The sequence below is a fragment of the Carassius gibelio genome, chromosome A22, assembly GCF_023724105.1.
Source record: "Carassius gibelio isolate Cgi1373 ecotype wild population from Czech Republic chromosome A22, carGib1.2-hapl.c, whole genome shotgun sequence".
In the NCBI taxonomy this organism is placed as follows: Eukaryota; Metazoa; Chordata; class Actinopteri; order Cypriniformes; family Cyprinidae; genus Carassius; species Carassius gibelio.
Genome location: NC_068392.1, coordinates 11,288,472 through 11,316,002, shown reverse-complemented (window position 1 = coordinate 11,316,002; position 27,531 = coordinate 11,288,472). Strand labels below are relative to the sequence as shown.

The window sequence follows — 27,531 nt, the reverse complement described above, 5'->3', positions numbered from 1 at the left end:
GAGGTCTTAGCTGGAGCAGATCTCTCCAGAAACCAGAATTAGGACCAATCAGCAGGTATCAACAGCCAATTTGTAGGAACTGCCAACTGCTTCAACCAATTTATCACTTGATAGTGATAATCAATGTAAAAGTAGTAGCTGATTGTGAAATTTGAAGTCTCACACGTAAACAATCCAGTTTTTGGTTTGCATTACTAAAAAAGCAATATAAATACAGATGCAAATCATTTTCTCTGTTTATCTGAATACAAAAACCTTATTTAATTCTATAAAATATAGGTATGATGCTCTCTAAGCCTAAAGTTAAACTTTGAACAGCAACCACTCACTCTCCAATTCAGTGTTAAAAGCACTTTGAAAGGAAAAAACTAATGGACTCAATAGCATGAAAAATTTTGTCTTTGTCCCTCTTCAGATTATTTTTAATATAGATACTTACAGATTATCTCTAAAAACTTAAAACTATGATTTGGGCTCAAGAAGATCTCTTTACTTATTAAGATGACAAAACATGGCTGCATCACATCCCAACCAACTCTTCATGTTTCAGGCTGTTCAAGGTGAGTGGAAAGAGACCGTATTCAGAAGTAGCTGTGTTCCCTGGAAAAACAGGTTGGACCAATCAATCATCCTGGTCACTGCAGAACAACATCTGAAACGGGTGGAAAACCTAAATACTTCACCTATATATCTCCTTCAGATCACGAAATTGCACACCCCAGTGGAATCTAATTTTCATCCCTTGGGAAATGAATGTCCAAGCATTCATAGGGAAGGTTGGGGTGCTGGGGGAAGGGTGTATGGAAACTGTAGGGAAACCTCAGGAAGGAGTCTAATATACATAGCTTGATTCAATCAGTTCAGTGTCTTATAATAATAACTAACATTAATTAAATAGCAGACGACCAATATGGGTTTTTCAACAGCAAATCATATCAATACGATAATCAGAGACCTGGGTGACCAACATCATGCCCGATATATCTGTGATACAGGCACATATAAATGTTAATTATTATAGCAATTGAGATTTACACATGTACACTGAAACCAAATGTTTTTCCCCCAATATTTTCTTTATATCACATTCTGTACTATGTATTGACAGGACGTTTGAACTATTCTGATGCAACAGAGATCTAGCGCGTATATAAATCGAACAAGCAATGCAATTATCGGCCGATTAACCTCAATTTATCCAAACAACAGCAGATATATCGGTTGAAATGTCACTAATAAAAAAATCTCAGCTAGCTTTTTTTAAAGAGATTTTACATGCCTTATGATAAAAGCAACAAACAAAAATCGCATGAGTAAATTAAATGTATGAAAGGTGGAAAAAAAAAAGTGTGTCACTCTTGAAACTTCAAGTGCATTACCAGAAATACAGTGATCTCTCTACCAGCTCAAATGGGGTACAACAACAATAACATAAAAGGGAAGTAGTATCCTTTAAGAACACTTATAGCATTGGTAACCTCGAATATCTCGGATAGCCTCATTTAAAAGCACATTTTAGCGTGGCTCGATTTGATCTAATCATGCCTTGATGAGTAGTAGCCCACTCACTACTCGGCCAACAACAGTTTCACAATCCATGTGAACGTTTACCCCAAATGATGAGACAAAGGGAACAAACACACTTTGTTTTAGCATATGTATGAAACATACAAAAGCGCATTGCGCACCAAGCAGACGGTCATTTCGCGGAGTAGTAAGGTAACTTACCGGAGGTCGACTTTGGGGAAACATGATAAATAACGGGTTTGTTGCGGTTTGAGGGGGTTGCGTTTCGGTGTTGCCTAAAGAAGAGTGTTGTTTCAGAAGAGTCTGCGCCTTTCTGTGGGTCTCAGAAGCACATTTGGCCCTGTTTCGGTGGCGCCAGGCTCGGCTCGTGCATTCCTCGCTCAAGACTGCCTTTGTTCTGCTTATATCGAGCGATATAAGATGCGCTCAGTCCGGTATCAAGTCCCTCAATACGACGCACCTCGAAATATCCGAATGCACGCGCTCGGCCTTCAGAGCTCCCCCGCCCTTGACGCGGTTTACCGATGAAAAATATTAAAGAAACCAAGTGGATGGCCAGCTATCGTGCTCCCGAGACACGACACTCCACGCAGCTGCAGGCGGCTTCTTTTGTCTGCTTCTCTCTCCTTCCTCATCCGCTCCTTCCTTTCGTATCCTCAGCTGTTCTTCAATGGGACATGCGAGTTGTTTTCTTCAAAAGAAACGCATGCCCCCCTGTGCAAAAAGAGAAGGGGTTTGGCTTGTGGTAACCAGAAGCAAAGAGTTCAATTCTCAAGTTTCACTCATTTCAGGCTGCTGTGGGAGCAGGAACCCATAAGACGGGTGGATCTGTTCTGTACTGTATTTGGTTATATTGATCAGTGACAGAATAAAGATGCGTTGGTTTAATTAAAAGGAGAAATCGTTTATGAATGAGTTCGTGGCAAGTCAATAGAAATGTGGTCTCCCTGTTTGTTGGTTTTTAATAGGCTAAATGTTAGAAAAACTTTAATGACTCCAAATGATTTTAATGACTCCAAAAATGCTCAGTTTTGTTAGGCTGCTCTCAAGGAAAAGCACTACAATACATGGTGTGTACACAGCCTAATCATGTTTTGGAGGAAATAATATTGAAATTAAGATGTCTTGTGGTTACCCCTATTAAAATGAACAAACCGTTTGTTTTTATAGTATAGTCTATGAAATTTTTGATATTTTATGGCTTTAACACATATCATGTCTTAACAAAATGGCTACCTGAATCTATCTTAGTCACACACAGTTTTTCAAATATTAGCAAAAGTAGTTTGTTTCAGTGCTCCTTTACTACTTATGTCAATATTTAAACTTTATAATGAGACTTTAATTAATTTTGATGGACTCTGGACAGATGCGCACAGGTCCACATCAATAAAATAAAATAATTATATATATATATATATATATATATATATATATATATATATATATATATATATATGTTTACCAAATGTTTAAAAGTTATATTTTGTGATGTAGTTTTAAATATAGCACCCCGCCTCTGTCGGCTGTTCACACGTTCTCTTCACATTGTCTTATTTTATGCACAGGACTTCGATTGAAAAATAAGGGTGCAGCTAACTGTACAATGATTGAATGAAATCTCCACGTGGGGTTTGACCCAGCCACAGTCAACGCTGTCTGCTTTAGCCAATCAACGCCGAGAGAGCCCCACGTGGGGAGCGCTGACCGCGCGCTGATTGGTGCGTGTCACTATTATAGAACCCCAAACGTCAGTCAGGCGCTCAGAGCGACCAAGAAAACCGTTTAACTCTTTCGGTGCGCAAATTCAAAATCCTTTTGTGATGTAAAGTTTTTTTTCTCTCTCTTTCTCCTCTCTTTTTTTTATTATTTTAAATCGCTTTGCATTGAAAATGACCACAATGAAATCCCACGGCTAGTGGTTTAAAACGAGGGCCTATTTCCTATGTAAATCACTTTTTGTTTAGACCACCAGTCTCTCCATCCGTTTATGAAATATCTTGATTCTGAAGATTCCTGAGATTGTTAGTCCGGCATTAATTTTTTGATCTTTGATCTCCAAGACACATGAAACACTGCTTCGCTATAAAGATAATATGCTCCGGAGGCCAATAGGAATCAGTGTAGGACCTATATCAAATATCTTGTGTGTGCGTGTGTGTGTGTGTGTGTGTGTGTGTGTGTGGGTGTATGTGTGTGTGTTTGTGTTGCTCTGGGTCAGGGAATACAGCTTAATAAGCTTACAAAGACATTATCACTGAGGAATATCTTGGATAAATAGAATTTGCTTTTTTGACAAAACAGTATGAACGTCATGACATAAATAATATAATACATAAACTCTCTTTTGGTGTAAAGAAATGCAAAACGGCAGGAGACATGTATTAGTATTCCAGTGGCGTGACCCCTTTAGCTGGGCTCATAATTAGAGAGGCAGATATTGAAAAAGCAATTTTCCCACTGTAGAAATCACTACCTGGCAGCAGTGTGGCTGAAAAACAGAAAGAAAGGGATGCGGAGGAGGAGAGAAAATAGAGGGAGGGAGGAGTGTAGAGGGATCTGCTTAATAGAGAGATACAGATTTAGAGGATGTATAGGGACTGCAGGGGTGGTGGTTGGGGGGGGGGTCATTATTGCCATTTTTCTCATTAATTTTAATGCACAGAGCAGGTCTCCTGGCCACTGCAGTCCATATTGGAAACGGTCATAAACGAGTCACATATAAGAATCATGGTGTAGGATGTCTGATATATGTTGTTTGGTGTTTGTGTGTGTGTGTTTTATCAGTGAGAGAAAAAAAGAGCATTTTAAAGCGCAGAATTCACAAACATTTAACAAGCAATGGTCAATATCTCTATTTTTCAGATCAGACGAGAGGAGCTTTCCAATTGAGCCAAGAAAACTGAACAAAACACATTTTTATCCCCTACAGTGATTGACATTATTTATTCCACAGTCGTCCCTCGCAAGTACCAAACTTGATCAATGGTCTTCCCCTGTAATTCACTTTCACATGCAGCCCACACAATATTGCAACAACATCGATATGAGTATTTTGAAAGCTGAACAGGAAAAAAGGCCAACATGTTTCTGCTTCGTTACTAAGAAAATATGCTTTTAACATTCAGAGTTGGCAGTAGGGAGAATATTTAACACACACACACACACACACACACATATATAATAAAAAAAAATTAAGGTAAAAAATAGTTTTTTTTTTTGAGTTTCAAAGTGAAATATCTGATAAGACACATGTTGAGACATCAGTCACAAGCGTCTTCAAGGGCACTCTTTATGACATCATTCCCTGTTTTATAATTCATAATATTTTAAAAGGCTTTTTTCATCATTAATGGACAATTAAATCACCATGTTGTTTTTTTACATTTTATTTATATATTTGAATTAAATATACCTACATATATTAAATGTTATAATTGTATATATTTTCTAATGTTGTATATATAAAACATACAGTTTCCATGGTGGATATAGAGTTTCAGGCAGCTTGAGTGCAAACATACCTGCACACATATATCAAACTGACAGAGGTGTCTTCACATTCTCCAATTACAGGTCTATATTTAGAGCAGAAATGTTCACTTATTCAGTGGCGTAGAGATCATTTATTTGCATTTGTGTTGGTACTTTTCTCTTGGTGTGACACTTGTAGTAACCTACTTGACTGTCTGCTTAAGTAATTGTTGCAATACATGCACTTAAAAGATGTGACCTTGCTAAGGAAACACTTAATATCAATGATGCAAACTCCACTTTTGGATGAACTCGACATCCAAAAGACTAAAGAAAGAAAAGGAGACGTAAGTAACCAGTCTGCCAGAATTAAGCACTGATGAAACTAATGGATGAATGGAAATGAGGGTCTGCGGGAGGCATGTGAGTATGTTGCCTGGCCAGTATGGAGGCGACTGACACCCAGACAAGGCTATGCTGTTGTCATGATCCCCTCTACACACACACACACAAACACACACCCCTCACAGACAAGCCCCATGTCAGCACAGAGACGGCAGGCTGATTTATTGGATTCTCCTCCCCTGGGAACCCCCCTCCCATCCTCAAACTCTCCCCCATCCATCCATCCCTCCTCCTCTTTCCTGCTTTCCCCCAGGGGGCAGAGAAGGGGTAATGACCCACATCAGCATCCAAACACACACACACACACACACACACACTGTCGTTGAAGCACATTTGCACCCTTCACAGGAGAGTAACCCTCAAAACACAGGAACCAGAAATTCCACCGCACTAATTATTCAAAGTATAATTAAAATGATTCATACAGACAAAAATGATGCTTCAACCTGGAACCAAGACAATGTATTTGCATATCTAGAGATATGTCTCTATAATCATAGATGTGTATCAATTATTCTCTTGGCTGCCTAGCAGTACTTTCTTTATTTGAACAAATTCATATCCAGTGTTATATTGACAAGAGAAAATACAAAATAGATTTGATTGTTATTATTATAATTGTATTTCTGGCATTTAAATGAGCCAGCTGTGTGAGGACATTTTCCTAAAACTGTCTTAATCACATATTACTAGTAAAGCAAGATCCTATGCTATGAAGCTTTTTAATTTATTTGTATTGAATTAAAACAAGGCTTAATTTGTAGTGTCATTGTTGCAAATTGTAACTGTCCTAATTTGCTTCTTATAAAGATTGCAATTGCTGAAATAATAATTATAATAATAATGACTACACACATCAAATGTATTACGAGCTCCGGCTGCCCCCTTCAGTTCAATCGCGGTATTGCAAAAGTGAGGCCGTCAGATTACTATTAAAATTCACGGAAGATGCGTTAAAGTGTGGAAAACATGTTGACCGTGGACGTAATCGCAAGCTTCACATGTCGCTTTCTAATTTTCAAACAGATTTGTGATTTTCATGGTTGGTACGTCTCCATCATCATCATCATCCGCAGCTATCAAGTAACGTTATTCACTTTAGCTTAGCTCGTGGATCTCGCGGTGTTTTGTTGTCGTTGTTTTGCTAATTATAGTTAAATCACTTTAATAGTAAGACAAAAAGATACATTTCGTACTTTAAAAAAGAAAAACCAACACTTACGTTACATGCCACTCAAAGTTGGGAAGACACGACAAGACGTTATCTTAACATACAGGCTATTTCTGTTATGTAACGTTAACTATGTTTTATAGATTATCGTTACAAATGTATACATCAATCTTAAGTGATTTGATATTCAATGGCAATTGTTTTGCTTTCAAATATTAGGCTGTGACGCAGACTGTAGTGCACCTGGTTCTATGGTGTAATGGTTAGCACTCTGGACTTTGAATCCAGCGATCCGAGTTCAAATCTCGGTAGAACCTAGCTTTTATTTTCTTTTAAGCATCGCGAATAGTAACATGCAGAAAACGAGTAGAACTCGACGAAGATTAATTTGATGGCTATATTTACTTAGCATACTTAACTGTGATTTTTTTAATAATAATTTTAAACCAATCGTTTCGTAAATTAAACAGTAAATATTATTACATTATAAATATTTAAAATGTTGTATGCTACACGTTGACAGTCTCACGCGAGTCGTGTCCAGATATCATTTCAGGAATGAATACAGTTGTATTCATGTATAAATTGAATTTTTAATCGACGTTAATCGAGTACAAAAATCATGAATTTTGATCGCCTGAACACAGAACCTTTGAGGAATAACGCCTTGATAATGCAATGAATTAAAGCGCCAAAGTAGAGTTTTCAGGGGTTTAGTCATATCGAGGTGTTACACTTCAAATGTCCAGGAGGAGTCAGTATATCACATATTACATAAGTGTGGGAAAATGTCTATGATTTGAGTTTATAATTTTACTGCTACTTTAATAAGGAGATCGTATAGGATTTAATTAATTACTTAATGTTTTTGTATAAAACATTTTTACTTTGGTTTTAAAAAATAAAATAAAAATGAAATCATAAATCATTTAAACCTTCGGGACATATGCAGATTCACCCAAATAATGTTTTGTCAGATTTAGCGTACTTCTGGTAGAAACACGAGTCTTTAACACCAAGCATTAACGTTTTGGATCTTAAAATACTCAAATTGTCTCCTCTGTCCAGCCATTGCACATTGATAGCAACACTGAGATAAAAATAAATAAATAAATAATCACCATAACACCATAATTTTTATATTAAAGCCTAGAATATTACAACATAATTATTGTAAATTTTTCTTTAATTTAGTGCAAAATTTTGTCACTGCGATATTTTATTGTCACTTTCATATCAACTGCAATTTATGTTGTATACCTAAGTTCACTGTTATCCCACCGTTCACTATTGTGACCATCAACACGTTTACTCATTCTGACCACACTTAAATAAATATATGTGAATGCATATATTAATACTAAACACCCTAAAGATCATGTGTACCAAAAATCTTTGTCATACATTTATCTTAAGACACATTTTGTAGCCTTTAGCTTTGGAGCTTTGATGCAGCCTTCATCTTCTCAAGGTGCAAACAGGAAATAAGCTGCTCTGGTCATGTGACAATTTGCACTAATCATGTGAGAGTGCACATATTGCTTGAGACCCTTTATTTTTTTCCATATTTGCAGGAAGTACACTAAAACGTAAGTCAGCTTTATAAAAATAAAACCTTTTTTACGGTCACTATTGTGATCGGTGGGATTAAACGGGTTAATAATCATCTAATAAAAGCAATTTTAAAAATACCTTGAACTTTTAAATATAACTAAATTTGGAAACATTTTGGCTTTTGGCTAGTCAAAGAACTGTTTAATTTCTCCCTTTTTACACGACTGTCGACCACTCACTCACAAACCTGTTATGATTCCTCAGAGAGCCGCAGAGAACAGCAGCAACAGTGAGCGAGTATAAATATATAAACCCATCCAGGCGGTGGTGGGGATGGCAGGGAGCCAGGCTTCACTGAAACCCTGGGCTGGAAGAAGTGCAGAATTGTCTCTCTGGGCCTCCAGCTCTGTGCTTTTCAAAATGAACAGAAGTCAGATGGCAGATCCCTTCTGGATTATTTACTTTTGCCAGGCTACATGCCACATACACCTTCCATTTTTCCTAAATAAAGGGGGGCTTTTTGGCCAATAATTGTCCAATAATGAACTCGGCTTAAATAGCTGAAAACACAGTAATGTGACAGCAGACCTTAAATTATCCCCAAAGGAATAAAGGTGCTAAATAAAGCCCAATCTTGCATAAGCTGAGAGGAATCAGATGGAAACCCACAAAATAACAACTTACATTTGATGTAAAAGCAACACAACATGCTAGAGTAGGAAGAGTATTTTCCCTTAAATGTTTAGGAACACAAGGGTAAGATGGACACTTTGTTACCATCTTGACCAGTGGTTTAAATAACCGTGTTATAACACAAACAAAGAGCTGAGCGTGTAACTACAGACTGGTCACTCACATCCACCTTATCAGTGCAAAATCTATTTTAATTTTATAATATATAATGTGAGCAAGAGTTAATTATATGAATTCGGCTTATTAAATACTTATATAAAATTACACAATTTTATTAGCAATTTAACATTAGAATATGGTTATTCTAAAGTGCATTTTTCCTCAGCTTCTTCGCCTTGATCTGGCAGTAGCTATGTTTCCATTTCAAGTTGAAAATTGAACTTATGCACACTAACTGGAATATCACTTAAAACATTTGCAAACAAAGCACCATTTCCATCCAATGAGTCGAAGAAAACAAAATTGTCACTTCCTGATAAACTGACACTAAATATCACCAAGAAAAGTAGGAGAAACCACTGAATATAATAATCTTCATATATAATAATAATGATTGCACCTCAGAGTGACTTTACGAAACAATAAGTGTGGTCATTGCTTTCGGAGGTGGATGTCATGCAAGACTGTTCTGGGAGGCAATAATACAGAAATACTTTGGCGACAGACTTTGCTCAGGCATTTCAGAATGACCATAACAACATTTCAGATGCTGTGCAATAAAATCAGTCCACTGTTTAGTCAGGTTATGCCGTTCCATAACGCAAAGTGAATTTTTTCATGTGCATGGAGAAATGTATTCCGTAAATGCATTTCTATCTCCCTTTATTCACATGAACTCTTTTTCGCACACATCAAAAACCACCTCAAGCGAGCTTAAAAACCTTTGCAAATTAAGGGATTTATATTCAAAATGTCCATCACTCGTTTCTGTTGTGGTATTTCAGAATGCGGATAAACACAGGGTGATGGAAACATTGCTATTGTGATTGGTGGATTATTATTGGACTTTTGAGATTAACTCTCGAAAGAAAGCTGATTTACTTATTTTGAGAATCTCATTTTGTAGTCATGGCTGTGGCTAAATAAATGGTCAACATTAAATTCATGTCTACTGCAGTGCTGGACTGACAGTAAAGCACCCAAAAGATCATGGCCAAAGTAAACCTTGCTTGCAAACCAAATAAGATCAAATGTTTTTGACATCCACTTCTGGCTGACATGTCCTTTTCGGTATGTAAAACTAAAGTTTACATGCAGATTGACATCATCCCTACATTAACAATATTATTGAAGTAGTACTTCTGGATTAAAATATGCTAACTGGATATGCAAACATTTAATGTACAGTGCTGATGTTTTGCAGTAGAATGCACATGTAATCAAAATCCATTTTACCATATTTATACTTTAGGTAGTAATATCTAAAACACACACACACACACACACACATATATATATATAGCATTGCAGTACTCAACCAAAAATAGATTAATATTACAAATATTTAATAGGAATTAGGACAAATGTAAACAATTCAAAAGTTCAATGAATCCAGCTTTTTTAAAATGCAATAATTTGAAATACAAAGAAGCATAGCAGGCTTGCAGATGCTGTAGTGGTATCTCACGTTTAAATTTTAAACATACGGGAACAAAAAAAAAAAAGATTATTTACTATTTGCAGTTCAGATATAATTACTTAGGCACATAATATTAGAAATGCAGAAACATTAAGTGATTTCTGAAATTTGTAACTACAGAATGTTGAGTTCAGTTTGGTTCTTCAAATGATATGAGAAAAGCAAGCCATTATTTACACAACACTAACATTCACAATTCAAATAAGATTATACATGCCGTACATAACTTTATATAAAACCTGGTTCAATATATATATATTAAAAAAAAAATCTGGCCCCTCAACATCCTCTGCAAATCATTTGAATTAAAATAAATTGATTAAATATGTATAAAAAGTTCTCTCTCATTCAAAGGAAAGAAAGAGATCGTAAAGCTTTTTTCCAAGGAGGACCATTGTGAGCATGTGCAGTTTCGCTCCGCCCCCTCCCATTAGTCCAGTGGTTTGTGGGAGATGTAGTGTTCGGCCTCATTTCTTTCACACAGTTCCAGAAAAGCCTATATGGTTATTCTGCTCTGCCTCACTTGAATGTAAGCTTGGTTTCCGCTCCTCATTTTCCGCTGTCTCTGGACTTGAGCACTGAGGAAAAGTACGAACCTTGAAGGAATTTGAAACGTATCGCACCTGTAAGAGACAATGACTGTTAGCAGTTATGCAATAATAACATCCCAATGTTACATTTATTGACACTTTTATCATAAAAGGGGTAAATATCCCTTTTAAAATGAAAAAAGGGTTAACTTACAGTGAGAATTGCAATGAGCGCCCCCTGGAGGAGCCCCACCAGCACATCGCTCCAGTGGTGTTTATAATCGGACACACGAGTGTAACCTACATACACAGCAAAGGCCACCAGGAAGAACTGGATAGTGGGCCTCAGGAGACGAGCCCATTTTGCATTCAATCTGGCCTGAACATAGAACTGGTGAGAGAAAAGAGGAATTTTATTATCTGTCTTAGAGGTGCGTGATAAATATCGTCCGATAATTAATGCGCATCTCGTCAGTAGTTCGTCACGTCTCACGTCTCTTCACGTTCATTATCAGCATTTATTTCAACAGCTTGTCAGTTAACAACGGCTCTGTGTAGTAACAGCTGCTTAATGTGAAATCACGCACCTGATCGAATTTACCGCTGATTAGAGAACCGGCTTTACTGACGAGATGCGCATTAATTAATCGGACGATATTTATCGGACGATATTTATCGCGCACTCCTAATCTGTCTAAAAGCATTTAAGTTTTGTATGTTTGCTTTGTAATTAATCAGGAACCTGTACTGGGGATGATGCAGAACCTGACTCGAGACTCTAGACCTGACAGAGATTAGTTTTTATTGTTTTCTTCTCAGACAGCTTTAAATTAGTAACTGTTAGTTTGCAAGCCCCACAATAAAATGATTATTTTAAATACCTGCAAAATTTTTTACTCGTACACCATATATTCTTCATTGTTTATGATTTATGTCATATCTATAACATGTTCCATGTGCTTCAAAAAACAATTGCTCCTTAATAAGCTTTAACGCAAAATTTCAATCGGCAAAAAGGTCCACGGTCAAATGTAGCTCACAAAAAAGGTTACTTTCAAACCAAGCCACTTTCTGTTAGTCAATGTAGAATGAATTTGAATGACCAGTTTGAACTATGCAAAATCTTTGTGAGGAAATCTTTCATGTTGGAAATTCCCAATCGCGTGGATTCCTATCGAATAACTAGATTTTGCCTTAAATTTTTTAATACCAGCAAACGTCAGTTAAATGTCACATTTAATGCCTATATTGACATCAATTACAACCGCACAATTAATGACTATTTTCAAACAGGTTTCCCGAACACTTTTTTCCCCCCATCTACCACTGGTCACAAAAACAGATAATCCCACCCCTAGACTTTTGTTATATGTGTAATGTTTAGAGGGTTAGCATTTAGCTGGAATAGCACTCACCGCTAGAAACAGCATGCAGTACATCCCGAAGGAGGAGTGACCAGAATAGAAGGACAACCTACAAGTCACACAGTTTCAAAAGAAATTCACTGAAATCAAGCCATTAAAAAGATTTATTATAAGAAGCATACCGGGCTTCAGTTACTGCACTTGGGATGCCAGTGCAGTTGATCGAGGCCACGTATCCTTTGCAGACTCTGGGAGCACAAACGGTTAAGAAATATGGGCGTGGTCGCCCAATGGTGTACTTGGCCAAGTCTGTCAGTGATTGGCTGACAGCTCCCCCAAACAGGAAGGCACCCAGCACCTTATATATGGCTGACACATATTGATTAAAAGTGGAGTTGGAGTGAATTTTTTTGCTGTACACCAGATATGCTTCACCTGACGATATCTAGAGGAAAAGAGGGAAATAAAAATATTAAGAAATATGGATTTCCGTAGCTTGCAACAAATATTAAATCAGTTAAGTTAGTTGTAAATATGTAAAACAATTCCATGAGCACATAACGGCGTGTTGTTGTGCATAATAAAACCCTCTGCTGTGCAGAGTCATGAATGGACACTTTGTTGAGAATCAGCGCGTGACTCATGGGATGATGAGATCATGGAAGGGATGATGGAGATCAATGAACGAGGGACTCACGATGATGATAGTGCAGGTGATGGTGACTACAGCCAGTGTCACGTTGGTGATGGTGTCTTGTTTTACAGGGTAACTAATGCTCTCGTCCTGGCAGTAGATGCCTCGCTTGTATGGCTGGGACGTAATATTCATTATCACAAAGGGCAGAGAAGCTACAGGAAAGAGAAGACGAGACAAGAGATAAACAAATAAATTAATAAAGCAATTTAAAGCGATAATGCTTAAATAAGAAGTTTTTGTCTTACATGGAGAATATATAGGCTGAATATCCTGAAGCCTGGCTGGGTCATATTTTCAATAAAATTAAATTTAGCATTTTTTTTCAACCATTTCTAATTACCTTGAATTCAAAACAACAACAAAATTTTGTAACATTATGGATTTTTGACAATTAGCTGAAAGTGCATCATAAATAAAGTTATGGTCTCTCAAAAGAAAGAGTTGACTCAGAACTTCTAAAACAAGTCGTTTAAAATTTGAATTCCATTTCCGTGAAATTCACACCACAGGTTACCATATTTGCCTATGTTCTTCATGGACATCCCGCAAAAACTAGAACGCTGTAGCGCGATCGTGTGGATAACATGTTGACAAGGCGCAGTGAAAGTAAATTCAGTATATTTTCACTTCCAAAGGATGAGACTGTAAAGAATTAGTGGATAAAGTTCTTCTTTACTACGGTAGCACAGCAGTACAATCCCAAACTTTTGCAGTGTTCGTATCATTTCACTGACGACTTCAACACAGGATTCATAAAACTGGTTTTCTTTGAAAGATGGCTCAGTGCCTGGTTTGTTTAGACCAGCTTGATCCTCTGATAACTGCTGCTGTAATGTTCTGTCAAGCACACAAAACATGTAGTTGTGTTGTGTAGGTCTCCAGCTACCTCACGTTATAGCTCTGATCAGCTACTATTGTCTAGAAAAGTGTTGATTAATATACAATGTCTGTTGTTTTTAGTTCTTGGAGTCATGATAAAGGATGGAGCAATACATTTGGTTAGTTGTTCTTTGAATAGGTTATCTCTGTTTTGGAGGAATGAGCATTGTTAAATTATTTCACATTGCACCATTACTTTAAGTTAAGGGTATACAATTTTATCAGTTGTTTATTGTTCATTCAGCAACACAGGCCTATTACTGTTATGGTTTTCATTAATAAACATTGCTAAATAGATGATAACTTTGTTTAGTGCCCTTATGAATGTTGTTGGCACGACTTTGTGAAAATGTAACTACAGTATGGCATAGACGTAACATACTTGTTCTACAGATCTCTGCACTATTGTTATATGCTACTGTTTTGATAGCGATGATAACCTTTATGACAGATAATATCATATGGGTTGTTTTTGCCTTTTGCATTACCGTATGTGGTTATAACATGTATGGGAATAACAGCAAAAACATGTCCGTGGGCTCTGTTGATTACTATCAGTTTAAGTTCTGGCAGTGTTGCCCGATATTGCTATGAAAACAATTAAAAATATCTTTCCACCTGTAGTCACTAATGGCCAACAAACACGGTTTAGTCTGTTTTTAGGAAGGCTACAACTTTTGTGTTCATAATATGGTTTCAAAAACAATTAAATATTGAAATTTAAACTTCATTTGGTTGGTTTTATGTAGTTAAAGTTAACTAAGAAAATAAATGGGTTTGAATCAGATTCAGGCCGATTTTGCACACCGAGTGCACTGACTGTCAACTTACCACAAACTCGGGGCTAACTGAGCCAGCATAAATCTATATTATATACCAATAAACTACACATTTTTAGATTTAGATGATTTAGATTACTAGTATAAAGACAAGTGATCATAATGGGAAATATACGTAACTACAAGAATGCACCTTCTGGCTTTCTGGAGCTTTGTATTCATGTTTGCAATGTTGAACTGCCTTGCCTTTAGCAGCCTCCCTTGCTCTTTCTCTCTCTGTCTTTTTTGTGAATGCATTTGTTTGTTTGTTTTTGGACATGGAAGCGGTGACAATTTATCGTACTTATCGTATCGTAAGAGCCACATGGAATTTTATCCCACGCCATCTTTACCCAAAGCACGTTGCGAGCCATATCATGAACATGAGCGTACACATCCTTTCAACAATGCCTTGGTTGGTGAACTGATGTGGCTGGAGATGCACATGTCTGAATGTAGCCACAGCATGATCCTTTTATGAATGGAAAATTTTCTTGGGACATTCAGAGATGTTACAAAATCATTTGGCAACCATGTTATCCTAATCCACAGCAACTGAAGAGAACAGAGCAATGCTACTTCCTGTAAATCCATTTGCTGTTGATAAAGTGGGTGCATAAAAGAATAGTGTTGTCGTAAGTTTGCGCATCTTTACTGCCACAAAATAATCTCCCGTTTGAAAGGGTTCTATAGAATTTGTAGATATTTTAGATATGCTATGAATGCAAAGGACCTACAGAGATTATCAGAAAGATACTACACGAGCAGGAAAACATAGTCCAAAATGTTACATTTAATGGTGGATCTTCTGGTTGACTCAAATCCAGAACTGCTCAACTGTCATTTATACCACTGTGTTATTACAATGTAAAAGAGGATCTGAGAGACAGATAGTCAGTTCTGTCACATGTTTAACTCTAGGCTTAATATGAAGGAACTGCTTTCACAAAGGCACTTTTCATATTTAAATTTCTTCAATATGATCCTACTAGGGCCTTTTAAAATACACAAAAGAAATTTTAATCTGTCAATAAAGAGCTCATAAATAATCACATAATATACTACTAAAACATTTTTATAGAGCCCCATTGACACAAGAATGTGGCCCAAACTTGCACCTAACAAAACACAAAAAACAACACAAATGTTGGATTTCCTTCAAAACTAAACATTTTAGTGTTTACAAGGATGTATTTTTTGTTTGGTGGTTTTGAAACAAAAATTAGATGTTTAAAAAAAAAAAAAGATCTGTTGATTAAATGCATAAGCAGCAGACTAACTGATGAATGAAATCATGCAGAACACTGACGAAAATGCACAAGAAGAATAGTTTTTCCACATTCATCTTCTGTTGTCAGTTTATAGGGAGAGAGAGAATAAGAGTTTATTTACCACTTTAAATTTACATTTAATTTATTTTAAAAGTTTTGGCACTAGAGACTTGGAAACTTAAATTATTGAAAAATAAGTTGAAATGCAATGGTGCAAAATATCCAAAACAGTTCCAGTGTATTCCTGAGACACTAAATAATGTAGCTTCATGTTGTCATGACAGTAGACAAAGAGTAATATAATCATAGAGACCATTAAGTACAAATAAATGTCTTTGTATTCCCAAAACAAAGAACAACAGTGTTTGAAATTACACTGTATTTCCATGCACTGTGTTCTGCAAAGTGACAATACACAGACAAAAAAACAATGCACTGACAAACCTTGAAGCTGTTTATTAAAACCATACAGCTCATGTAACTCTGGCCCCAAAAGTAATTATTGTATGTTAAGTTGTATGTTATTCAACAGACAATTTTGAATGTTGAAGTAATAAAAGTTGTGTAATGCTAAAAGAAAACAAATTTGTACCTTAAATCGTTCACTAACTAGTTTTTTTTTTAAATAATGTGATCCACTTGCAGAAAATTTTATTACAGAATAGAAACTTGTATTTTTGTTTCCATTAAGGAGATGAATTCTTTACATACAATGCAAGAAAAAGAAACTTTCCCTCGGGTCTCATAGACCATCCTGTTGAGGGAGGCCTAAAAAGATATTTCTACCAAAACTCGTAGAAATATAAAAGGACTGAGTCTAAAATCTGTAAACTTTACATTTAAAATGGCTAAGCTATATAATCTGGTACTCCTTGTAATTCATCAGTATTACTCCTGAAATTTTTTCCAGGCTGTGTATCTCAAGAATTAAGTTAGTGTAAAAGTACATTAAATGAGGTCAATGCGAAAGAGCTTCAAAGGGTTTGAGTTCAAAGCCTCAGTTGGAAGGTTTAAGGTCGGCAGTCATTTAATTATGCAATGAAACAGGACTGCAGGGAGAGATGTGGAGCAAAGGAGTGAGAGGGCGAGATGTGCTTGAAGAAAGTTGTGCTTGACACCCAACTCACTGGGACTGTGCTTAAAGGGGGGGTGAAATGCTCGTTTTCACTCAATATCCTGTTAATCTTGAGTACCTATAGATTAGTACCGCATCCTTCATAATTCCAAAAAGTCTTTATTTTTATTATATTTATAAGACAAAGATAGTCTGTACCGATTTTTCCCGGAAAAACACGAGCGCCTAGAGGCGTGACGTGTGGGCGGAGCTAAAGAATCACGAGCGCGAGTAGGCTTTTGCGTTGAGAGCGTTTGGAAGCTGTGACATTACCTTGAGGACAAAAAAACCAACCAAAACAAACCATGGCTTACAGTCAGATTCAGCGTATATTTATGATCCAGAATCAGATCCAGAGGCTGAAATTTAACAAGAGCAGCATCTGCAAAGGCGTCTCTATGTGGTATGTACTGAAACTGTATATATTTGCTTAGCGGTTTTGGAAAATGACTAAGTTCCACTTATTGTCATCTTTTTTTTTTAAGCTGTACATGTGGAAAGTGCAGTTTGATGCCAACATCGCATGTTGTTTACTTGATGTGCTTACGCGCCGATAGCTAAGTTAACAACACAGAGATATTTGAAGCAGTTTTACTTACCGCCTGCGGTTCCAACACACGATCGTGACCCTGCATTATCCTTAAGAAATAAACGATTGCAAATCCGGTGTCAAACTGGGCCTTGTTTGTAAAACAAGCATCTTCGAAATGCAGGGAACAAACAAAAACACTTGCATGCTCTGTAAAAATAAATTCCATCCACTGGTCCCTTAATGCTGTTTTTTTTTTGGTAATCTGTGCAGGGTTGTCTTGCCCTCGCAACCAAAAACACACTTCTTTTGTGACATTTCGATCTCTCGCTCTGATGAGTGAAGTCTGTTGTGGTCTCAGTGCTCTGCTCCACGGGCACGCGCGCGCTCTTCCGGCAGAAGTGCCATCAGGACCCATATAAGGAAATTCCGCTCCATTTAACGTCACACAGAGCCATACTCGAAAAAAACTTTCCGAAACTTGTGACAAACCGGAAGAGGTTTTTTTGGAACAAAAATACTCCTTCAAAACGTAAAACTTAATTTTTGAAACTTTGTCCATGTTTAGCATGGGAATCCAACTCTTTAACAGTGTAAAAAACTCAGTATGCATGAAATAGCATTTCACCCCCCCTTTAAGGAAAAGCAAACCTCGCTACAGCTGTTGCCAGTCGTCACCCTTCAACCGTTCCCTGAAACAAATGAGTTCCATTTGAAGGTAGTGGAAGTGAAATTTCCTGTAAAACATTAAAGGCAGGGTAGGTAAGAAATTTATAAACAACTTTCTTCCAAATTTGTTTAAACTTTCTATTTATATCAATGCATAATTAAAATGTAAGTACTCTGATAAAAAGAGTATAAAAATCGAGTGACTCTAGACCGTTTAATCTGTATTAAACACAGCTCATTATTTCCTTTCGGCACGAAACATAGGATTGGCTTAGGCGACTGTCACTCTCTCGCAACCATGGCAACCACCCTTTTGCCACACATGACCTGCCCACTTGCGTACGCACGTTTGATTTGAGGAATTCAAGAGGCACGGATCCTAGGAATACCAAAACAATGGCAGAGAAACAGCAAGCAAAATTCACTGTACCGGCCTATGCAGTTAGTGAAGGCAAACCAGGCAAAAAAAAAGGAAGACAGTAACAGTACAAGAAAAGGCAATGAACAAAAAGTCTTTGGATAAACAAAGAAATAAAACGCGAGTTAATATCGGCGTGCCTTTCCAGCGATGGCTGGAACTGAGGGAACTCAAGTGCTCCTTGCCCTGCCCTGCACTTCGACCACCCCGTCCTCGGCCTCTACTTCCTCGGACCCTAGTTGCACGGCCTCTTGCACGACCTCCTCTGCTTCGCCCTCGACCCCGGACCTGTCCTCGAGCTGACGATGCGGTACTTGTCTCTGGAGTGTAACGTTAGTCCTCATCAGAGTCAACAATGCTTTCATCATGGAAACTCTTACATGCAGAACAACGTATATGTTATGAATCTTACACGAAATTCATCTTCATCACAGTGTAAATGATGGTAATGGAAAAACGTGTATCATGCAACCTGTTTTTAGCTTTGCCTTATAGATAACTAGCTCGTTAGCGAATCAAAAAATATATATTTTAAACTTTACCAATATCAATATGCTAGCTTGATAGTGAGTACTAAAATACATCTTGTTTGTTTATCTTCATAATTATAAAGTTATTTTTATTACATGTGATTCTGACATGATTTCACTACATGCACTCTGCTCCTTCCTCTCCGCTCGTCTCAGGTAAATAATGCGTCTTCCAGCTCAGTGGTCGGAGTCGCGCGTTCATGTGTTTTGGGGGCGTGGCTTTAGAAGGCGCCCAGAAGGGAGGGGGTGGTGTGAATGGAAATAATGAGCTGTCTTTAAAACAGTCGTTAGAGGTCTACAGACACTCGATTTTTATACTTTCTTTTTCAGAGTACTTACATTTTAATTATGTATTGATATATAAATAAAGTTTAAACACATTTGGAAAAAAAGTTTTTTATACATGTTTTACCTACCCTGCCTTTAAGGGACTCCGTTTGGGTATGAAGTCTTTTTACGAGTGTTTTAACGTTTTTTTTTTCTTCTTCTTCGTGCTATGAGAGTAAAAGCAATGCACTATTCCTCTTAACTAAGAATAATCAGATAGTTTTTCCCTGAAACAAGTAGTTTAAGAATTTTTACATTTCTGTCTTACATGCAATGAAAGTGGATAGGGTCCAAATTAAAGTAGTTCATACAACTCTATATTCCAAGTCTTAAGTCATATGATTAGTACTGTCATGATTCCTCAATTAAATTTCAGTCCTCAATTATATTAAAAAAAACAAAACGTGTTGATTAACTTTGGAGTCTTTCAATCCCTCCAGCGCCACCTCTAGCATCCAAAGTTGTACTTAAGTTAATGCTATTAAGTTTTGAACTATATTTAGATGGGATTTGTTTCCCTCTTATTCCTTGACTCATGCTAAGTCAAATAGACACCAAAATGTTTAATCCTGCAGGTCAAGTTTTTTTTTATTTTTAATAGTTTGTAAAACCTAGTTTTTCAAAATTGCCCTAGACTGTTTTGTCTGATTTTCACCGAAATTGGCTCAGATCATCTTTAGACCCTGCTGGCAAGAAGTTATGGAATTCAAGTTGATCAAACTATTCACAAAAGAAATTTGCGAACATATTCAAAGAAATAAATGAAAAACTTAACATGAGGCTATATCTTCACAATGTTTAGCATATTCTGACCAAATTTGGTGTGTGTCATTATAACAGTGACTTGAAGCAAACTGCATAGTTTAGACACAGCACTGCCTAGTGGTCAGGAGATATATAAAAAAATAATAATATTTAAAAGTGACATTACATACAGCCAAGTATGGTGACCCATACTCAGAATTCGTGCTCTGCATTTAACCCATCCAAAGTGCACACAGACAGCAGTGAACACACACACACACACACTGTGAGCACACACCCGGAGCAGTGGGCAGCCATTTATGCTGCGGTGCCCAGGGAGCAGTTGGGGGTTCGATGCCTTGCTCAAGGGCACCTCCGTCGAACCCACAACCCTAGGTTTAGGAGGCAAACTCTCAAATCACAAAACTGGTCTCTTTAGATTCAGTGCAGCATGCCTAGACGAACCATACCAAATGTTCCTATGTCAGACATTTTGGGCATTAGCCATTTTTTATTTTGATGTAAAATGCTATTTTTTACAAACACATGCAAATTGTTACGAAACTCCTCCTAGACCATTGGTCCGATTTTCACCAAATTTTTATCTTTAGACTATGCTGGCAAAAAATTATGGATTTTGTGTCAATATGAGAAATTGTTATAGTTTAAAGGGGTCATATGATGCGATTTGAAATATTACTTTCTCTTTGGAGTATTACAAGCTCTTGGTGAATAAAGAATATCTGTGAAGTTGCAAAGACTAAAGTCTCAGATCCAAAGAGATATTCTTTATAAAAGTTAACACTTGTGCACGCCCCCCTGAAACAGCTCGTTCAAACACGCCCCACATATCCATGTCAGTATGTGGGACGATACGCTTAATGCTGTACAGAGGTTCACCCAAAGAAAGGCGGCATACCTTTCATTCTCGTTGTAGTATTGTTGTTGCTGCCGCCATGTTGTATAGATGCTGTGCGTTTCACTGTGAAAGCGAAACTACTTTGTTTGGCCTTCCAAAACAGGATGATATCCGCTTCATCATTCCTGGAGCTGATCAGTGCTGGTCGCTGAGTAAATACATCAACTTTGCGCTGTGGATCGCTGAATCGTCTTTCACCGTGGACGAAGCGACCAAGATAATTAAGGTTGGTGACTGCCGAAATGTTGAAGGACTGATGATTTACATCCTTTTGTGGTCCTCTTGCTCATCTCACAGACAAAAACGAGCTTGCCACTCCTATAGTCTCCACCTCATCCATGTTTTCCTCTTTGTTTAGAGCACTCTCCCCCTCATTCACAATCACTATAAACACGAAGGGCAGAACAGAGTGTTGCTTTATTTGGTTCAAACTGATGTGCAGTTACAGTATGTGGGACGATTGGTGGCAAGTTACGCTTCCCCTCACACCACTGGAGGAACGCCAGAGCCATTACTGCACCAAACCAGCAGTTTCATTCAGTATTCAAAAGGAACTGTTCACCGCAAAATAAAATTCTGTTATTGTTTACTCACCTTCATGTTATTCCCAACCCTGAAGAGTTTCTTTCTTGCACAGAACATTTAAGTAAATGTTCATCAGAATGTCTGGATACATTGAAAGGGAATGGGTACCAGAGACTGTATAGTTCAAATAAAGACAAAGAATACGCATTATGAAAGCACCATTGTGGTCCAGAGTCATATATATTCCAACTCTTTGTAATTCATATGTGTGAGAATCTGTGGTTGCCATTCGTTTTCATTGTATGGAGAAGAGCATATTTGACATTGCATAGAAAACAGAGGGACGATAAACAATGGCACATTTTTTTGTTTCAAGAGACACTTTCCTTGACCTTCAGCATTCAGTAGCTCGAAACAATGTAGCTTTTCCAACAAAAAGATACTTTTTTCCAACAAGCAGCACTACAATCCTGATTGTTCTATTTCAACACGATCATCCTTAATGGAGTCTTTAATGTCAGATAAATACTGATCTGGGTGGAAATAAATAAATATAGAATTTATTCAAAACAAGTTTGATAAATTCTGTTTGCACTTTTAAGAATGTAGCTTTACTGGAGCTTAACTTCTGTAGATAATGAGCAGCTTGCTTGGAACGTCTCAAGAAACTGGTGTAGGATTTATTCTGAAACAATTTTCACTCAGAAACAGTGTAGCTTTCCTAGCCCTGCTATGATGATGTTGGTCCAAGAAACCAAAATTCAGAGAACATTTTGCTCATTTACAGTAAATCCGAATTGCGCTGCTTGCAGTTTCAAGAACGCATGAGTTGGTGCATTTTCTTGTTTCCAGTGTCTTTGGTTTTGGCTACACCGCAGTTGGTAGGGAGTAGCCTATTTTCTTAGGGTCAGCATTGACCTTCACCTTGATATTGGTTCACCACTTTTCATTATCAAACATACCCTATGTTTTATGCCCTTATCTTACATACTAACTCGTTTCAAGGTGCATTAACAAAAACACTCAGCTTTCAACACCAGACTTGATCCATTCGGACTTCATTTCAACATTCGAAGCATAACTCATATGAGCCAAACCCACAATCATCACGTTCTGTTCCTGCTCTGAAGATGAAAATTAGATGTTCTTGATTTTCTTTGTGGGTTTTCTGGAGGATCATCATAAGTGTTACAAAAATATAATCCTGTCGCCCCTTAAGTGAGAGTTTTGCGGGCGGTGTGTCTGCCGGCAGCAGTCCCTGAGCTGTAGTTTGGCAAGGCCGCCTGACTCATTTGGAAGTTATGTGGAGAGCGTACAGCCTCGCAGGAGAGTCTGGAATCCTACTTCAAGAAGAAACACCCACCCTCCTCCTCCTCGTCTCTTTTAACGTACACGAAAGTCTGTCGTCCCAGCCCTCTAGCTCCCCACGCTAATGCTAGTGTTTGATTTACACTCATCAAGTCCATGGACATTTATAACACTACGTGGGAAACAGGTTAACTAGTATGCTAGTAGTTTAAGCAACTGAGTTTTGCGTAAAAAAAAAAAAAACTGTATTTTTATCCCTCATATTAATATTCTCATGATCTGACCAATTTCTGAACAATTTTGTTGTTAATGTTGAAACTGCCATCTCATGCAGACGTTTCAGAACCAATTTAACCAAGACCTGAAATATAATGTATGACAGTTCCAACAGCCTGAAATTTTCCTTGTCCTTATATTTCTTTTTCGCCAGTAGGTTTTGGAAATTAGTCCAAATTGTGGGGCAACATGTCTTTGCTGGTTATTCCATAATACTATGATTCTAAAAACTCTAAAAACTGTTCCTCACTGGTGGAATGATTCTCTTATTTATACCCAAACAGCAGAGTATTTTTTTCACATTTATAATGAACCGATTTCTACCTCAAATGTTGTACTTTAAGCTTTCTATTCATCAAAGAATCCTGAAAGTGTATTACAGGTAACACAAAACTTATCAACATTGATAAATGTTTCTAGAACACAAAATCAGCATATTATAATGATTTCTATAGGATCTCGTGACACTGGAGACTGGAGTAATGATACTGAAAACTCAGCTCTGCATCACAGGAATAAATGACATTTTATATATATTATTATAATATATTAAAATAGAAATATTTCAAATTATTACCATTTTTAAGTGTATTTTGAGCAGATAAATGACTTCTTTCGAAACCATTTTTTTAATGTATGTATATTTGTGTATATATATATATATATATATATATATATATATATGTATATTTGTGTATATATATATATATATATATATATATATATATATAGAGAGAGAGAGAGAGAGAGAGAGAGAGAGAGAGAGAGAGAGAGAGAGAATTTTTACATTTACATTTGTTTTATAGCATTCCATAAAATTAATTCTCTCTACTTCTTTTAAACTACATGTCTGTACTAGTTTGTACTTTTCTGAAGAAACTATTTATTGCAGCATTCATGTTTCATTTCCTTAATATGAAATCACTTGTTTTAACATTCCTCATCTGTTAGTCACTTTGGATAGCAGCATTTGCATACAGGCCCTCAAAGCATTATAAAAAGCATCCTTGTATGTCATGGAAATTTGACAAAATACCAATAAAATTAACATGTACAAAAAGGGTCTGCTAAAACAAGAAGTGTTCTTTCACTGTTCCGTACAATATTAGTTAATAAATAAAAAAAAACTGAGTACATCAGAGATACCGGGGGAAAAAAGGCCTGGAAAGTCCTTCAGTACAGGGCCAAATGCTTGGCTTAATATTGAACAGATAAGCTTAGATAACGCTCAGCAATTTCACTTTCACTGAAGTAAAACACTGATCCTGCACCTTTGACTTGCGGATGTATCAGTGCACTAGAATAGACGCGGAATATTATCTGTCAAACATTATTTCTGTCAATACTTCATGATTGATGATGTAAAAAAACAGCAGCATACAGGGAGCAGTGAAATACACACTGTCGGCTTGTGAGCGAAAGCAAAGGCCAGACTGTGTTTGTGTGGAGGGAAACTTTACTTTGAAGGAAAAGAGAAGCAGAGGGTGGCGGGCTGGATTGAATGTCAAATTCAGGGTTGGGAAAAGGATACTACTGCCGAGAAACGCTTACAGAAATTCTCCAGTAGCTGAACTCAGCTGGATTCCGGGACTTTCTGTTGTTACTGAAGCAATCTTAGAGGCTGATATTTATTTGAAAATGACTGAATAATTCCACCTGTGCTTGCTTTCATTAGCTCAAGTCAAAGTGTTTCAAATTTACAGGACTTTGCACGCTTTTATGTCCTTGTAGATCAATCAGAAACCAAATTATGCATACACACTCATCTAGTTATGGGCGACACTGAAGAAGTTATTGACCTTTCTCAGATGTGCCCTTATTTCATATATGCAGCAAGTAAGAAAAATGGTGATGGTATTTCTGTTAGCCCTCACGAAATCTAATGCTGGAGGTTGGAGAGCACAGACACAATAAAGTGCTTCAAAGGGCAGGTGCAGAAACTTCATCTCCAAAAAGTCAGAGCAGGGTTACCTCACGTGGTTAAGAAAAAGACAATGTTTCCAAAGGTTGTAATGGTCATGATGCTTCGCACTCACTTTAGCACTGAGGCAAGTCAAATCTTTGGGTACTATGTGACTATGTTAGCTTGTTTACGGTCACTGGGTTTGTTTCATGGTTGGTCTGCAAGCAAAGTCCTGAATGAAGCCAAAAACGCAAGAAAAGGAGCATTTCTGCGGCACTACATGCTGCCAAACACCGGGAAACACTGACAGGCTTGGATCACATTTCCATAAGCAAATACTAAGCTTCCTGAACTTGCAGAATCCAGGACAAGAATCCAGCAAGAATGCAAATCAACTAGTAAACTCATAGAACACGCCTCCAAATACATAATTAAACATGAAAAACTTCTAAATGCCGGGACCTTATCATGACACAAACACACTTGACATATTGGACATGGCCTAAAACAGGGATAGGCAAGTTCGGTCCTAGAGAGCCACAGACCGAATTTGTCTACCTCTGGCCTAAACCATTTTCTTGTTGCAATGAGTAAGATTATATATATTAAACATATTGACAAATGTCAAAAACTAGGCCAGACTGGTCTTAAAATTATACATGACATCATAGATTTGTATCAACAACAGGTCAAAATAGTTTATTGCAATTTGGTGCAGACACAAGCCAGTTTTGCAAGGTTTTGTGCGTATGCAAGGTTATGGGAAAAGCTAAACTGATTAAAAATATCAAAAGAGAATTAAAGTTTGATTTAATGGCAATGATCATCTAACTGTCTCTTAAAATGCTAGTTGCCAAGTTTCTTGTATTTTTTTTATAACTGAAAAATACGCATTAGACAACAATGATACAAATTATATTGGTGTGTGTGTGTGTGTGTGTGTGAGTCAATGTATGCACAGCTGTATTTTATCAGTCGATGAGATTATCATGTCGCACGCACGCACGTGCACACACACATTCACAGAGTTACAAGCGTTCACATCTGTACATATCTGTTGTCACACAGAAATATTTAATTTTTTTATTATGTTTTTGAAAATGGTTTTCTCCCTTACAAAACAAATACATTTAAAGCTTTTTCCATATCGGTTTTTAAAAATCGTTTTCCCTTACAAAACAAATACATTTAAAGCTTTTTGCATATATCTGTTATTCGTCAGTAACCCAGTTACTATATTGTTTACAAATTAAAATCTCATTAAAGAACTGAATAAAATAGAGGAAGCTACATAAAAGCATTGAACCAACAACTTACACGTTTAAAGATGAACTTCAAATCAGTACATTGGACGTTGAAATATTGAACTCACTTACCTACAACAACACACAGCAAGTCCACCAGGACGAAGAGTTTATTTTTCCTCAAGTCCGTCATAATTTCTTTTAGCTCGGATGCGCTTGAAAAAAAAAAAACTAGCACTTTAAAACTCACTTCATTTATGAGCTAATATCAAAGATAATCCACTTGGAAGAAGCAAAACAAACCTAACGCGACCAGTCACGCGAGTTCTTCCGGCTCTGCTGCTGTACCTGCGCGGCTCGCGCTTCACTTCAGCTCTGAGGTGACGGTGAAAGGCGCGAGACCTTCACGACTTTATATATCAAGCACTTCAAAGGGTGACGGCAGTGCCACGTTGGTGCACATGTTGCTTTTGTAAAAACGGACTGGCTGGTGTGTTCACCCCTCCGGCTGTTATATTTTTTGAGGACGCATCCACCTCTTTTCCAAAAGCAGGCTACTGTGTTCCCACTCGCGCTCCCGCCGTGTCCACACCTTTGACAGTCAGTGAGTGTGGCACGCGCCTGCGTACACTCACATCACAGCTGCCCTTTGAGCCGAAGCGCAAACAAACAGAATATGACACATACTTTTATGGAATATCATAACATAGATATGAACCTGTCCAATTATTTGTACTACATTTATCTTAAATCGTTACATCCGTTGTTGACCATGTGGTGATTTACAAGTAGCCCGATATCTGTGTGAATATAGCCCTCATAGATAGATAGATAGACAGACAAGACAGACAGATAGATAGATAGATAGATAGATAGATAGATAGATAGATAGATAGATAGATAGATAGATAGATAGATAGATAGACAGAGAGACATACAGAGAGAGAGAGATACAGACAGACAGACCGACAGACAGATAGATAGATAGACCGAGAGAGAGAGA

General features: G+C 37.2%; 2 protein-coding genes and 1 non-coding gene across 10 annotated transcripts in view; 1 reads left to right on the top strand and 2 right to left on the bottom strand.

Moving 5' to 3' along the window:
• LOC127942544 (transducin-like enhancer protein 1) overlaps window positions 1-2,386 on the bottom strand; it is a 30,081-nt gene extending 27,695 nt beyond the window's left edge. For 4 of the 7 annotated variants that reach the window (XM_052538322.1, XM_052538324.1, XM_052538326.1 and 1 more), the window contains exon 1: window positions 1,729-2,384. In XM_052538322.1, coding sequence (XP_052394282.1) covers window positions 1,729-1,752 — 24 coding nt within the window. In that variant the 5' untranslated portion in view covers window positions 1,753-2,384. Of the gene's footprint in view, window positions 1-1,728 lie in introns of all 7 variants that reach the window. The other 3 variants (XM_052538325.1, XM_052538329.1, XM_052538323.1) reach the window with 2 other exon arrangements.
• A 4,436-nt stretch (window positions 2,387-6,822) lies between these two features.
• On the top strand, window positions 6,823-6,894 carry trnaq-uug (transfer RNA glutamine (anticodon UUG)). Its single transcript has one exon. It is a non-coding gene; the product is annotated as a tRNA-Gln (tRNA).
• Window positions 6,895-10,312: 3,418 nt separating this feature from the next.
• On the bottom strand, window positions 10,313-27,165 carry LOC127942550 (phospholipid phosphatase 2-like). 2 transcript variants are annotated; one of them, XM_052538339.1, is made up of 9 exons: window positions 26,832-27,165; window positions 26,661-26,743; window positions 21,867-21,971; window positions 21,273-21,656; window positions 13,055-13,206; window positions 12,540-12,802; window positions 12,409-12,466; window positions 11,208-11,384; window positions 10,313-11,086 (listed from the first exon to the last, which is right to left on the bottom strand). In XM_052538339.1, exons 4-9 carry the CDS (start codon window positions 21,277-21,279, stop codon window positions 10,940-10,942), a joined length of 804 nt encoding a protein of 267 aa, XP_052394299.1. In that variant the 5' UTR covers window positions 21,280-21,656; window positions 21,867-21,971; window positions 26,661-26,743; window positions 26,832-27,165; the 3' UTR covers window positions 10,313-10,939. The 2 variants fall into 2 exon arrangements, with proteins under 2 accessions (XP_052394299.1, XP_052394298.1); XM_052538338.1 differs by lacking the exons at window positions 21,273-21,656; window positions 21,867-21,971 and having other exon boundaries at window positions 26,832-27,163.
• Window positions 27,166-27,531: the final 366 nt, after the last annotated feature.